We start from the raw sequence: 15392 nt of genomic DNA on the forward strand, positions 1-15392 counted from the left end.
TTGTTCTCATGTGCCTCTCTACTTAGCCAGGATCCCAAGATCAGACATATCAATAATGCCCTAGATCAAACTTCAGGTAATGTTTGACATCACCTGGAAAGTTTGTTAAACAGATTCCTGGGCTCCACGTTTAAATTCTCATCTACTAGGTCTGAGGTAGGGGCCCAAGAATTTGCATTTCTTACAAGCTCCCAGGTAGAGCTGACGCCACAAGTAGTTACATCACACTTTGAGCAGCATTGTTCTAAATAGTACCCTGGAACTTTTAGCCTCCTTGACCTGGCATATTTTCCATAACATATTTTCCATTCTCAGACTGTAGAGAAATGTGGGGAAAAAGTGGGGGACAAATAACCATACATGTTGGGTTTTCTACAAAATGACACTCTCACCTTAGTTAGGCCTGTGCGTCTCTCATAGATCCTTGTTACAGCCACTGGCACTGTTCCTGACTCTTTAAACCTCCAATCCCATCCCAACACTATTCTACCACCAGCTTCCTGCTACACTGAGATCAAAGCATCTGATTTTTTTCTCTCTCAATTTACATCTTACTCATTTATTTTTCCTGTCCTTCGATATGAAAAAGAAAAATCTCTCTCTTTGGGAGCCAACCATTCTACAGGGGAGTGCAGAGGAGGCAGATCTGGGAAGAAAGAGTCTCCATCAACTTTTCATGTGATATTTACTCTCTGGGAAAGTTCCTAAAGTGTTCTGAGTATCTTTTCATAAAGATGGGTCAATTATACCTTTTGAATTCGGTAAGAAAATACTACACTCAGAATTTACAGTGTTTATATTAAAAAATGTTCTAACTACAGTAACATACAAAAAAAGTAATAATTATAGTAAGTTAAAGAATGACACTTTAATTTCTCATTTAAATTCATTCAAGTTTATGAAAATAACTTCAAAGGTTTAATACTATTGTATCATTATTTCAACCCATACATTAACTTTTTCAGAACCATCTGCATTATTATATCAGTCACCTGGTATTGAACAAACATATGTTACCAAGTTCTGTTATTTTCAAGTTTGTTGTAATTTATATACTAATTTTTTAAATATTTATAACAGTTGCAATGATATAAAAGTATACTAATTTAGCATCTGAAAAAATGTGTATCTTAGCTTCCAAAACCTTTAAGAAATTAGTCCACTGCGACATTACCTCCAAAACAAAAGCATCTTTTTTCCCATGTGAAAGGTCTAATTCTGTAACTTCATCCGAGCTTTCTGATTGAGATCTTAGAAGTCTTGAGCGTTGCCTAGGTTCTGGGATGGGTGATCCTATAATCTCTTCAGATATCTCCTAAAAGAAATATGATTGTTTCATATTAAATGAGATTGTCTTTTCCAGTTTAAATTTTATATCTTTATATTAGTAGACACCTAGCTGTGGAGAAAAAGCCTGTAAACTATACTCAGTGAAGTCTGTACTTAAGTATAACCTTTATAACTAAACTTTTATAGAGGATACGGCAGCCTTAATGATACGAGGATATGGCAGCCTTAATGATACATGAATCAGAAAAATATATATAACTGTCACAGACATAACAAGACAAAACTGACATCCAGTGTACACACAGGACACTACAATGTGTATGGAATTGGCAGTCCTTACAGCCCAGAAATCCAGTACTCCTGGGTGTGCATATTTTCTATTCAGCATTATGAAAGTCCTAATAGGCCATAAAAATTTAAAGACTTATGTTCCTAGAAAGATTTCTAATCTTTTATATCTTTTCTTATCCACTGGTAATTTTTCAAAGCTCCACATAGCAAAACGTGGAATATGATCGATGTATGAGTATGAATATATATATACATATACTATGCACGTATTTGTTATTTATTAAGCTAAATAAACTTTGATAGTTACAATAATGATCCTTTTAAGGTCAATGTATGGTGCAATACTGTATGGCTTAGTGAGCTTTTTGCTGTTACATAGCCAAAGATCGCTAGAGGTTCTAAGCACCTCTTGGCCACAATGAATGCTGGAAGAATGTGAATATGTGAAAACAAAAGCAAAAGGCATAGCCTATTGCTGATGCAACAGAGTTGTCTTTTTAATAAACAAGGAAATTGTACATAAAGTTCTTCAAAAATATATAGTTTTAAATGTTCATTGCTAGTACATACCTTAGATAAAAGGCTACCACCACACAATTTCACAATGTAATGATCTATGGAGCACTTTCACATCCATTTATCTTATTTGTACTCCAAATTAATCTGCCCTCTATAAAGTTAACATTATAATGACTACAAAATGGAAAAGAGCTGTAATTCAGAAGTAAATTAGTAGTCTGCCTAGATCTGAAAACTAGAAAGTGTAGAGCCAGTCTAGATCAGTCTTTTGATACACAGTGCAACGTTATTCCCATTAGATACCACACAACTTTTTATAATTTTACAGTAGTTTTAAATTCTGTTATGCCTTTGTTCACAATGCCACAGACTTAATAAATATAACTGTCTGGTATTTAATACGTTCTACACTCATACTGAAATTTCATCACTAGTACTGTTATTCCAAGAGATATGCATCTTATTTTGATACCTTTGATTATCTACAGAAAGCTTAAGTGGTACTACACCTCTGTATTAGAAACATTTTTTAATGTATTGAGAAAAAATTCAAACAGCAGCATTTATTTCATTGAGGGCTATCATCCCAAGAGAAGGAACACCCTGATCCACATATTCAGGGTGGACACAACACAACACTGTAATGTATATAGTGGCCTGGTAATCAACCCTGTATACTGACTCTGTCAAACAAATGCTAAGAGATTATGCTAAAAGACTATAATGTAGTCAGTATCTACAATAAGGAAAGACATATTAGAAGATTCATAAACTGATGAGAACTGTTGTGAAAATACAGTTATCCTCAACACATGAAATTCATATATACTAAAATTTTTAAAATCATAATAGATTCACTCCCTCCTTCTAAATGTAAACTGTGTGACACACAGTAGCAGCTCAGTAAGTACTGAATGGATGAAGTAACTTAATTCATATTCTTATTTAAATACATCCCTGTCTCCAAAGACCTTACATTACAGTAAAGGAAGACAGATATATAAAAACTAAGTATAATAATATGTAACAGTTTCTATACAAGTATATACAGGTACAACAAGTACACAATGGAGGAAGAGTCCACTCTCCCTATGGGAGGTCAGGATGGATTTACAGAGGTAAGAAACACTATTAAGTAAAAGAGTTCAGCTCATATCATTAGAAATAATAAATGAAGAATATATGAAACCCTAACACAAAGTTTCACAAATCACTTTTCCCAAGTGGCAGACTATAAACAGATGTTCAAATATCAAAATATAACTATCAAATAAAAATAATGTACTATAAAAATCAGCAGTCAGTAAAGTGGTGCACAAAGAACTTTTACAGTCTGTTTTTCAAATATAAATATGTTAACACATCAACATTTGTATTCATTTTAAAGATGCCCTAAGTCAGTACTGTTCAATACAAATATAAAGCAAGCCACATACATAATAAAGTAAAAAGAAATAGATAAAATCAATTTTAATAAAACATTTTATTTCATTCAGTATATCCAAAATATCAAATTTTTGACACATAATCAATACAAAAATATTCATATTTTACACAGTTTTTTCACACTAAATCTTTAAAATCCAGTGTATATTTTATACTTACTACACATTTCAATTCAGACTAGTCACAAGTGCTCAAAAGTCACATGTGGCCAGTGGCTCCCACAGTGAATAATGAACAGTGCAGCTCTAGGTCATATCCTTAAAATTCCTCCCAAATTAACAACTATACTAGAATAATACGATGAAAGCTATACTTGTGATGCAACAATCCAGACACACTGTTCCAGAAGATCAGCCAGTTAGGTAAGACATTTAAAATAATAAAAACAACAACGATGTTATAATTTCCTTTTGTGAAAGTATTTTATTATCAGAGACTCATACAAACAAAAAGTTTCATTCTAACTCCAACACATTTTTCTTTCAATTCAGACTACTGCCATTAGGCATCCACAGAGGAGGAAGCATTGTGATATTTATTGCAAAGTTGGTAAAAAGACTGATTAGAGGAAATGACTGGGAGCAAACTTGTAAAAAAAGAAACTGTAACTGAAAAACTGTATTCTTTCACATTTTTACCACCGATAAGAATCTCTTTTTACTAACAAAGAACATTTTAAACCATTTATTTCATCACTCAACAAATACTAAGAGACTAATACCAAGAGAAACTTTTCTAGGCAATAGAAATAAAGCCCTCATGGAGCTTCATTCTACTGGTACTAACAGGCAATAGACCAATAAAACACACACACACACAAACACAAACACACTCACAAAGATAAGAGCTACAGAAAACAATAAAAGAGGGAAAGGTGATAGGAAGTGCCAAAAATGAAGTCATAATTTTTAAATAGAATGGTTAGAGTAGGCTTACCTGAAAAGGAGACAGTTGAGCAAAGACATAAAGGGAGGTGAAAGAATGGGTAATAAGGAAAGCTAATCTAAACAGTGAAAAAAAAATCTTATGTCCTCAATAAGATAACCTAAAAATATACTAATAAATAATAACTAATATATTCACAATGTAGGTTTGTTTTACTTACTGGAGGATTGATTTCATATAACTCTTTGTTTTTAGCAATTGTGTCATTTATCTTCTTCTGCATATGGGAGATGTGTTGTTCATATGAGCCATCATTAGGAGTCTTCCCGGCAATCTGAATACCACCAGGGGTTGGTAAAGCTGCTAAATATACACCTGTGGCAGACTTGTAAAAAATAATGGCGAAATAATCAGAAAAAATATCTACAGAATAACAGTCCTTATGTTTTCATATTTAAGAATGTGGTCAACAGCTGGGTGCAGTGGCTCACACCTGTAATCCCAGTACTTTGGGAGGCCGAGGCGGGCAGATTACTTGAGGTCAGGAGTTCGAGACCTGGCCAACATGGTGAAACCCCGTCTCTACTGAAAATACAAAAATTAGCTGGGTGTAGTGGTGTGCACCCATAATCCCTGCTATTCAGGAGGCTGAGGCAGGAGAATCACTTGAACCCGGAAGGCAGAGGTTGCAGTGAATCAAGATCATGCCTCTGCACTCCAGCCCGGGCAACAGAGCAAGACTGTCTCAAAACAAGAAAAAACAAACAAACAAAAACCAAGAATGTCGTATAAGGAAGAATATAATCAGCATCAGGGTATATATAGGACATCTCTGGAAAGGCACACAAAAACAACTGGTAACAAGGGTTGGTTTCTTTTGGGGAGGCCCCTGGGTAGGTGGGAGACAGTTATGAAATGGGGATTTACTTTTCACTACATACCCAATTATATTTATGTTTCTACCTCACAATCTTTTTTTTTTTTTTTTTTTTTTTTTTGAGACCAAGTCACACTCTTACACCCAGGCTGGAGTGTAGTGGCATGATCCTGGCTCACTGCAACCTCCACCTCCCGGGTTCCAGTGACTCTTCTGCCTCAGCCTCCTGAGTAGCTAGGATTACAGGCGCCCACCATCACACTCAGCTAATTTTTGTATTTTTAGTAGAGATGGGTTTTCACCATGTTGGCCAGGCTGGTCTCCAACTCCTGACCTCAACTGATCCACCTGCCTCAGCCTCCTAAAGTGCTAGGATTACAGGTGTGAGCCACTGGGCCCTGACCTATCTCATCATTTTTAAAAATACAATTAGAATTAAAAATAGCAAAAAAATATTAAAGGTTGCTAAAAAACAAATTTTTCATGAATGAGCAGACGCTCTATCTTTAAAGGTGGCAAAAGTAAAGAGGAAACTTTTGCAAGGCAAGAGACTGAAATTCAGAAAGGACAGGGAACTTACTCAAGTCAAGTCAGTAAATGTAGACAAACGATTTAAATTGAGTGTTTCTCACTTCAAAACCCAAACTTATTTCACTATATTGCCCTACCTTCCTAATTAGCAGAGAAAATTTTTTACTTGATACAGATTTATTTTAAATATCATCTAATTAAATTACTATTTAATATCTGACTCTGAAACAGTACTACATATCATTACTACTGGAAAACTATTATGAGAAATACAAAACAAGGTAACATTTATATATATCCTTATGTGCACTTATGTGTAAATATGCTAATACAAGCAAAGCAAAAAAATAGAAGTATAAACATCAAATTGTTAACGTCAACGGGGTGGAATGGGAAAGAGAAAAGACAACTCTTTTAACTCAACACCAATCCTAAAAAGGCATTGATGAAGAAGTCTGCATAGTAGATTAAATTGTTCCTCAAGAGTGCTTACTCCTGGTTTGTTCATTAGTGTCCATCACTGTATACATGACCAAGTCTCTAATACTCAACCAGGGAACGCCCCTCCGCCATGCCATATGAAGCCTTAGTCCACCACTTCTAATGCGTTTTAGCTCCTCATTAATGAAGCAACAGCCCTGAACGGCTGAGAACACAGACTCTGGCATCAGATAGGCCTGGATTTGAAATCCAGTTCTAACACATGTAACCACATCACTTTATAGTCTCAACCTATCACAGCACACATTTTCTCCTCCTGTAAAGTGAAGATAATATCACATTCCTTCTGGAATAGCACAGTGCCGAACATCTAGTCGGCACTCATCAGAGATCACCCCATAAAAAAGCTACTCTTGAGACTTCACGATTTAAGTGCACAAACTATAACAAAGCACAAAGATGAAATGTCAAACCGTGGTAGTTAGTAGCACCAGTGATCAAGAAGGAAAAGATTAGTATGAATCAGAAAAGCAATACTGGAGGCAAGTCTTGAATTACTTCAGTGTCATAAACTAGTTTCCTGGGACTCGATCATCAAAAATGTTTGCTATAGCTAGCAAAATGTTTTTTAAACCCCTCAATCTGAATCCAGCTCTTAATTGACATGCATAGGCATCCACCAATCATTACAGTCTTGCATCAAGCACAAATTATACATTTATGTAATGTCCTCACTAAGCATACAAATTTTTAGACCACTGAATTAAAATAACTACTTTTCCCCAAGTTACTTCTAAGTATAAAAGAGATTTTTTTTTTTTAGACAGGGTCTCGCTCTGTCCCCAGACTGGAGGGCAGTGGCACGATCACGGCTCACTGCAGCCTCAAGCTCCCAGGCTCAGCTGATTCTCCCACCTCAGCCTCCCAAGTCGCTGGAACTATAGGCACAAGCTGCCACGCCTGGGTAATTTTTGTATTTTTAGTAGAGATGGGGTTTTGCCATGTTACCCAGGCTGGTCTCAGACTTCTGGGCTTGAGCGATCTACTCACCTCGGCCTCTCAAAGTGCTGGGATTACAGACATGAGTCACCATGCCCAGCCTAAATATCAAATATTTTAATATGAACCAAGTTACTTATTACAAATGTCTGTTGTTAGAAAACTGTTAATACCTAATTAGTTTATCGTCATCATACAATTATCCTCTACGTACAAAAATTTACATATTTGCTCTTAGAGAAAGATGAAACAGGGAACAAATGTGCATTCGACCTGCAAATGTATAGGGACAAAAAAGCCAAATTCCATTATTTTCTTAAAATTAAATGTCTAGGTATTCTCAAAAAGATGGCAAGAGAATTTAAATTTGAAAACTATCAGTAACACAGACAAAATGCTGGTTAGCAAAGTACCTAGAAAATGAGAGAATTTCCATAAACATAGTTCATCAGATTCCATATGATCAATACACATTTTGCAGGCACCTGGTTCTCTGAGTCCTACACTACTTATAGAAGCAGCACTGGCTTTCCTCATTATCATCTTTCCAGTCTGAATTTATTTGCTAACAAGCCAAAATGAACCTTAAGCTAAGACACAGCTGTTTCTTCTTCTCTTATATTTCATCAGCACTTAAGAAACACACCTTTTTTGTTTGTTTGTTTGTTTGTTTGTTTTAGACAGAGTCTCACTCTATCGCCTCGGTTGGAGCGCAGTGAAATGATCAGGGCTCACTACAGCCTCAACCTCCCAGGACTCAAGTGATCCTCCCACCTGAGCTTCCTGCCAGCACACCTGGTTAATTTTTAGTATTTTTTTATAGAGAGAGTAGTCTCACCCAGGCTGCTCTAACTTCTGGGCCCAAGTGATCCTCCCACCACAGCCGCCCAACGTGTTGGAATTATGGGTGTGAGCCAACACACCTGGCCAGAAACACCTGTATTTTATTACACAGTCTACCACTGGCCACAGGTGCACATTTATGATAAAGCTTAATTGTCTGTCTAATAGTGTCTCACATGTTTTGCTTTATCTTCTCCATCAAAACTAAAGATTAATCCACATCCTGGGGTAATTTTGCCCTGCCCACTAAGGGACATTTGGCAATTTCTGAAGACATTCTTGATTGTCACAACTGGGGAGATGCTACTATGTTATAGTGGGGAGTTGCCATGGATGCTGCTAAGCATCCTACAAAGCACAACTCAGTTCCCGGCAACAAAGAGGTATCCTGCCCTGGTACTGAGATGGGGGAACCCTGTTTTAGCAATATGTAAACAATAATAAAGTCCAGAAAAACTGTGGACAACTTATTAAGCAAGTGACAAATGGTAACTTTTAGAAATAGAATTATTAAAGTTATGATCACAGTCCCTTTAAAATATGTGAAAACCCATCACCAGATATTTCACTTCTTAAAATGTCCTCATACCATAAAGGTCTTAATGTCAGTCTTTAGATAAGTCTTTGAAAAGACTCTTTGAATCACATAAAATAGAATCTACTATAATTAAAGAAATCATAAAACAAAACCAAAAACATCTAAACTTACCGCTAAGCCCATCAACATATTTTCACCCACTGTGATCTGAATTCTTAGTCCAAACAAAGCATTCATTCCTTTGAGTTTTAGTTTATTCATTAGCTGAGTATGCACTTCATATTCCATAAATGGCAACAGATTACTGATAGCTGTAGCATTTGCTTCTGCCTGTGCTTTCTTTTTTAAGCGACATAACCTGTAAATGAAAATAAGTCAGTGAACAGTATTCTTGGTACCATCTTTAAAAATGTCAATTTTTAAAACTTTCTAAAAGTGTGCTGAATAAAACATTTACTTGTTTTTAATGGACTTACTGAGTTATATCAATAAACTTTTCTGTTTTTTTGTCATTGTATAAATTTGCACTAAAAATCCTATTTCATAATGGGTACAAAAAAACAGAAAGAATGAGTAAGACCTAGTATTTGATAGCACAACAGGGTGTCTACAGTCAACAATAATTTAATTGTACAAGTTAAAATAACTAAGAGTATAACAGGATTATTTCTAACACAAAGGATAAATGCTTGAGGGGATGGATACCCCATTTTACACGTTGCGATTATTATGCATTGCATGCCTGTATCAAAGTATCTCATGTATCTCATTAAATATATAGACCTGTTTACCCACAAAAATTAAATATTTTAAAGAACCATATTTCAGTAAACAATAAAAAATCTCAAAATCTCTAAAAATGAAATAATGACCAAAATCAGTAGAGAATATCATTTAAAATCTTAGGTTTTATAACTGCATGTGTTCAATATAAATGGAAAGCAGAAGAAAATGTTACTCATTAAAAAAATACAAAAGTCACTTGAGCATCTACTTTGTGCCACATAGGCTATATTCAAAGACTAATAGACTAAGAGATTATTTCTCAACAGTAGCAATGAAAGCCAGAAGACAGTGGTGAAAGAGTATCTTCAATGTGCTGTAAAGAAACAGCTGCCAGCCCAAAATATTTTTTAAAGATAAAAGTAAAATAATCACATTTTTCAGACAGACCAAAAAAAAAAAAAAAATAGTTCACTACCAGCAGATCCATCAAAAGAAATACTAAAGCGCACACTTAAGGCAAAAGGAAAACAATCCCAAATGGAAGGTCTAAGATACAAGAGGGAAAAAAATAAATGGATTAGAAATACATTTTAGAAGAAAAATCAATGGGCTTTGTAATAAATTTGATGTAGGGAGGTTGAAAAAGAGGATAGTGTCAAAGAATACCAAATTTGGCATGAAGAACTGGATAAAGGTACCATTAAAACAAAAAAGGCTAATAAGAAAAGTGGAGAAAATCAGCAGTTCAACGTGGAACAAGTATGAGATGCCTATGGCTTATCAAAATGGGATAGAAGTAGACAGGTATATAAGTCTAAAGCTCAAAAGAAAGTTCTGGACTAGAGTTATAAATTTGGCAGTCACAGATACATAGATAGCATATAGATCTATATAAGTTGATGAGTTCAACTAGGGAGAGAGCTTTGAGCAAAGGGTCCAAATCCATGGCTCTCAAAGATCAAGAAATGAGAAGTCAGCAAGGAGGCTGAAGATTACACATAAAGGTAGGAAAACATAGAAGGTGTGGCATCATGAAATCAAAGGAATTTCAAGGCGAAAATAATGCTGTCACTATTGCTGAGATGTCAGAACTAAGATGAGGACAGAAGTACCTGATGGATTTGGTAACCTGGCAGCTGTTGTCATGAGTGTCCCAATTAGGATTTTCTACTCCAGTGCATTTTAAAAGGAACTCTTACCAGCTAATTAAAGCAGTAAAAGAAACACTTCATGGCACTATTCTTTAAAAGAAAAAAAGAGAGTCAATTTCTAAAATGTGTTACATATTGAATGTCATTGAAGCAGTCTATACTTAGTCACATCCCTAGCCTTTGGCAGGTTAATAATTCCCAGAATGATAAATATTTGTATAGAATTTAAAAGTTAAAAACTGCTTTTGTATAAAAACTTATTTGAGTTTTACACAGAGGATTTTTTTTTTTTTTTTTTTTTTTTTTACATGCAATAAAATACAAAGTTCCAGCAGAATTGCCCAGTTTGTGCAGGATCAAACAGGTTGGAAACTGTAGAGCTGACACTTGAAAATAGGTTTATGGCTCCATATATCATACTTTTTCAGGGACACCAAATGCTGTTTTCACAAACATACCTTGCTTGAATAAGACAACCTTTTCCAATAACTGTTGCATCTGTTGGGAGGTCTATAGTTGTAAACAGAACATCAGGAACTTTTTGTTTCCTGCAGTTATAGCAATATGTGAGATGAGCTGGAAATGGCATATTCAGTTCATCATATGGTATATGGCAAAACCCACAACGTGTAGACAAATTTTCTTCAAGCCTATATAAATAGATTAAGAAAAAAAAGACATTCTTTAAAAACATACAAATTTTTTCAAAAATAATTATGTAAGTGATATTACATACACAGTACTTGTATACGAACTATCCAACTTCTACCACTGTAGGCTACAAGAGTACCACTATGACTGATAAGAATTAAAAATGACCATGAAATCAGAACCATGCATTTCTCCTATGAGAGAAAAGACTTACCAACTGCAAAGTTATTTTGCACCAATTTATTTGTGTGATGACTTATCACCTGACAAACACCCCTATCACCTCAAAGTTTTTTCTCTGGGATACAACATTTAAAAAAAAAAAAAGGTTAGATGATGATGATGACATTTTCCCACTGGTTGACAAATATAACCACAAAAAAATTCCCAAAGAAAAAAAATATTTTGGTTACCAGAGGCTGGGAAGGGTAGTGGCAGGCTGGAGGGAAGGTGGGGATGGCCAATGGGTACAAAAAAAATAGAAAGAATGAATAAGACCTAGCGTTTGATAGCACAACAGGGTGACTATAATCAATAATTTAATTGTATATTTTCATGTACCCTATAAATATATACCAGCTACTAGGTACCCCCAAAAATTGAAAAACAAAATCCAAGCATAATAGTTTTTAATTTAATGTAAAAAGTATTAAAAAAGAAAAATAGTAAGTCAAAAATAGGCATACTCTAAGATTTCTAATTTCCTGTGATAGTTTTAACTTTTTTGAAAAACCAAAACATCTATTTCATAAATGATATACATAAACCAAAAATGAACCATCCACAACCTCCCCACTCATTATAAAATGCTTGTCGTATTATGCTGTTTGTGAGTTCATTCTAAAATGATTAAGCATTTTTTTCGTTCATTAAATTTGAGCATGTCGGCACAATAAGGATGGAAACAGAGAGAAGCTCCACAAAAAGACTCCACACTTTCACACAACCAGATCCTCCAGAGCTCTGGAAAGATGTGGGTCTCAATGCTCCCTAACTTAAAGGAACCCATTAGAAGCTGAAACTTGGCAACCAGACAGATTTAAAAAGTAAAGGAAAATTCATATTATATATACCAGGAAACAAGACTTTTGCAGATTTTTTACATACTTTTTTTTTTTTTTTTTTTTTTTGGATACAGGGTGTTGCTATCACCCAGGCTGGAGTGTGGTGGTGGTACAATCATAGTTCACTGTAGCCTTCAACTCCTGGGCTCAAGTGATCCTCCTACTTCGGCCTCCCAAGTAGCTAGGACTACAGAATTTTTAACTGAATCTTCATAACTCTCTAACTCACATTAAATTACTCCCAGATATTCTTTTACTGTGAAGATGCCATTCTGGTATATTACAACTAACAGAGAAGTCAGACATCTGAACCGAACTGTGTGATCCTGAACAAGAAAATTACTTAACCTCTCAGAAACTCCTTTATAAAACTAGAATATGTACCTAGAGAAGTTTGTGGGTTTCTTTAGAGATTAAATAAGAAAACTATAGCTAAACACAGTATAATGTTCACCATATAGCAGCAAATAGTAGTTCCACTTAGCCTGAAACCAACCTGAGATAACTTGCTAAGTCACACTAAGCACTAAGTAGCAGGCCTCATGTTTGAATTTCAGTTTGTTTGAATCCAAAGCCAATGTGTTATAAGGGGGTATAAAAGGATGAAAACTGAAGCAATTTTTAACTAAACGGCTCACACAAATGTCAACATTAGTGGTATATATAAGGCATAAAAATAAAAGTATTAAAATTTATGAAAGCATTCAAAATATGAAATGTACACAGGGATTGTCCCTGAATAGTGAGATCATAAGGAATCTTTTTTTCCTTCTACTCTCCTACATTCTCTAAATTTTTTCTAATAAGCAACAATAATTTCATAGCAGAAAGAAAAGACATTTTCCTTCTTTTTTCTTTTTTTTTTTTTTTTTTTTTACAACTAGGGGTGGCACCTATTGTACTGAACTACCATATAAAAGAATGTACTGTATCCATCCAAGCCACAATACAGAAAAAAAACAAGCTACATGAAAAAGGTTACTTGTTAAATTAGGCTTCCTATCAACTTAAGAATGAAATCTACAGACGTGTAAGAACTATATCGTACCACTGGTACAACTCACAGACAAAGAGAGTTTCTCAACACAACATTCTAATTATTTAGTGTGCTTCAAAATGCCCCACCTTCACTTTCCTATTTACAATGACCTTTAAGGCTCTGGAATTTATAATAGTCAATATCCATTTTAATACGGACCAAAGAAACTGACCAAGTTCCTCTAGTGAATACCAGAACTAGAATATCTTAAATGCTTGCAAGTTTATACTAAATTTGACAAGGTACAGAATTTTTTTGCCTTTTTTTTTTTTCTTTTTAAGATGGGGTCTCGCTCTGTTGCCCAGGTTAGACAACAGGGGTGCCATCTTGGCTCACTGCAACCTCCGCCTCCCAGGCTCAAGCAATCAATTCTCCTGCCTCAGCCTCCGGAGTATCTGGGATTACAGGTGCCCGCCATCATGCCAGGCTAATTTTTGTATTTTTAGTGAAGATGAGGTTTCACCATGTTGGCCAGGCTGGTCTCAAACCCCTGACCTCAAGTGATCCAACCACCTCAGCCTCTCAAAGTGCTGGGAATACAAGCGTCAGCCACCACACACTTGACCTTTGCTTCCTTTCTTAATATATGCTTAATATATTAATACTGGGGGGGGGGGGGGAAGTAAATAGGCACACTGTGGCATAAGGGGTAATTAAAATCTGTATTATCCAGGTAGACTCTGGTAACAAACTAATAGTTTACATGTGTGTGTGTGTCTATATATATATATGTATATATATTTAAATATACAGTCACCCTTCCGTATCCATGGGTTTGGCATGTATGGATTCAACCAACCACAGGTTGAAATATTCAGGAAAAAAATAAAAAATCCCACAAAATTCCAAAAAGCAAAAAATGAATTTGCCACGTGCTGAGCATTACACTGAATCCATGAAAATGAAATGATGAACAGGTATTGTATCAGGTATTACAAATAATCTAGAGATTATTTAAAGTATAGGGGAGAATGTGCATAGGTTACATGCAAATACTATACCATTTTATATAAGGGATTTGAGCATCTGCAGGTTTTGATATCTGCAAGGGGTCCTGTAACCAATTCCCTATGGACAGGGAAGGACCATATATATTATATCTATAGATAATCTTGATAAAATACAGTACTTTTATTATTTTATAAATTAAGAATTGTTTTTATAAAAATTGTTTCATAACCTCTGTTTTTGGAGGTGAGACACAGGGAAATGAAAGGAAGACAAAAATCAAAAGATTAGTTCTATATCATGACGAAGCAAAAAAAAATGTACACTTGAAATTCTTCAACTGGCAATCACACATGTCACTTATCAAGATACTAGAAACAATAATGTTTGCCATATAGTACAGAATCCAATACTCCTCTGTTACTATGGGTTAGTTAAAAATTAGTGAAGTGCTTGGTCCTGATTTCTACACTGTACCACTGTAAGCCACCCTACAGAGAAGAATTATACCAACTCTGAGAAAAAAAGTCAACCTCTCCCTTCTCTGCCCTTATGGAAAATAAGCCAGGCTGCCATGACAACCTCTGTTCCAAACAGCCTTCCACAGTGCCATCCTGCAGAAATCTAGGATTCAGTACAGCCGCTGTACCAGATGCAGATAAAATGCAGACCTCTTCACTATAAAGGAAAAAACACAAATAAGTTAACATTTTTCAGACAGTGTAACTTTGGAAAATGCTAACTATCAAAATAATTATAACAGTGACAATTTAAGTTCAAGTTAGACTCTACTAAATATTAATTAATATTTATGAGGTTTAACTCCTAAACCTAGCCTAGAAAACAGAGGTAACTTTATTTGAATGGAGGACAAGAATTCTTCATAAATTAAAAATTGAAATAAAGTATTAATATTAAAGACAGTAACTTCATTTAAAATATGGCAAGGCTGAAAGAATGAAATGTTTCAAAATATATAAGCAGTAATAAATTATATTGCTGAATCTAGCATGAATCAAATTATATTAAAATATTCTTTAAATGTATATGAAGTTTTATTAAAATTATTCTAAAAGCACAACTATTTAAATATCTCTATATAGGTGATTTATATAGCTTAATCTAAATTTAAATCATTATAAAGGTTTCTGAA

General features: G+C 34.8%; 1 protein-coding gene across 17 annotated transcripts in view; it reads right to left on the bottom strand.

Annotated features, from left to right (window-relative positions):
- C2CD5 (C2 calcium dependent domain containing 5) overlaps nt 1-15392 on the bottom strand; it is a 94993-nt gene that overhangs the window by 25171 nt on the left and 54430 nt on the right. For 15 of the 17 annotated variants that reach the window (XM_009180368.4, XM_009180365.4, XM_009180363.4 and 12 more), the window contains 5 exons: nt 14822-14917; nt 10996-11187; nt 8832-9018; nt 4652-4816; nt 1175-1315 (listed from right to left, as the gene is read on the bottom strand). In XM_009180368.4, coding sequence (XP_009178632.1) covers nt 1175-1315; nt 4652-4816; nt 8832-9018; nt 10996-11187; nt 14822-14917 — 781 coding nt within the window. The remainder of the gene's footprint in view (nt 1-1174; nt 1316-4651; nt 4817-8831; nt 9019-10995; nt 11188-14821; nt 14918-15392) is intronic. The other 2 variants (XM_009180369.4, XM_021922107.2) reach the window with 1 other exon arrangement.

Source organism: Papio anubis, chromosome 9 (assembly GCF_008728515.1).
Source record: "Papio anubis isolate 15944 chromosome 9, Panubis1.0, whole genome shotgun sequence".
Taxonomy (NCBI): domain Eukaryota; kingdom Metazoa; phylum Chordata; class Mammalia; order Primates; family Cercopithecidae; genus Papio; species Papio anubis.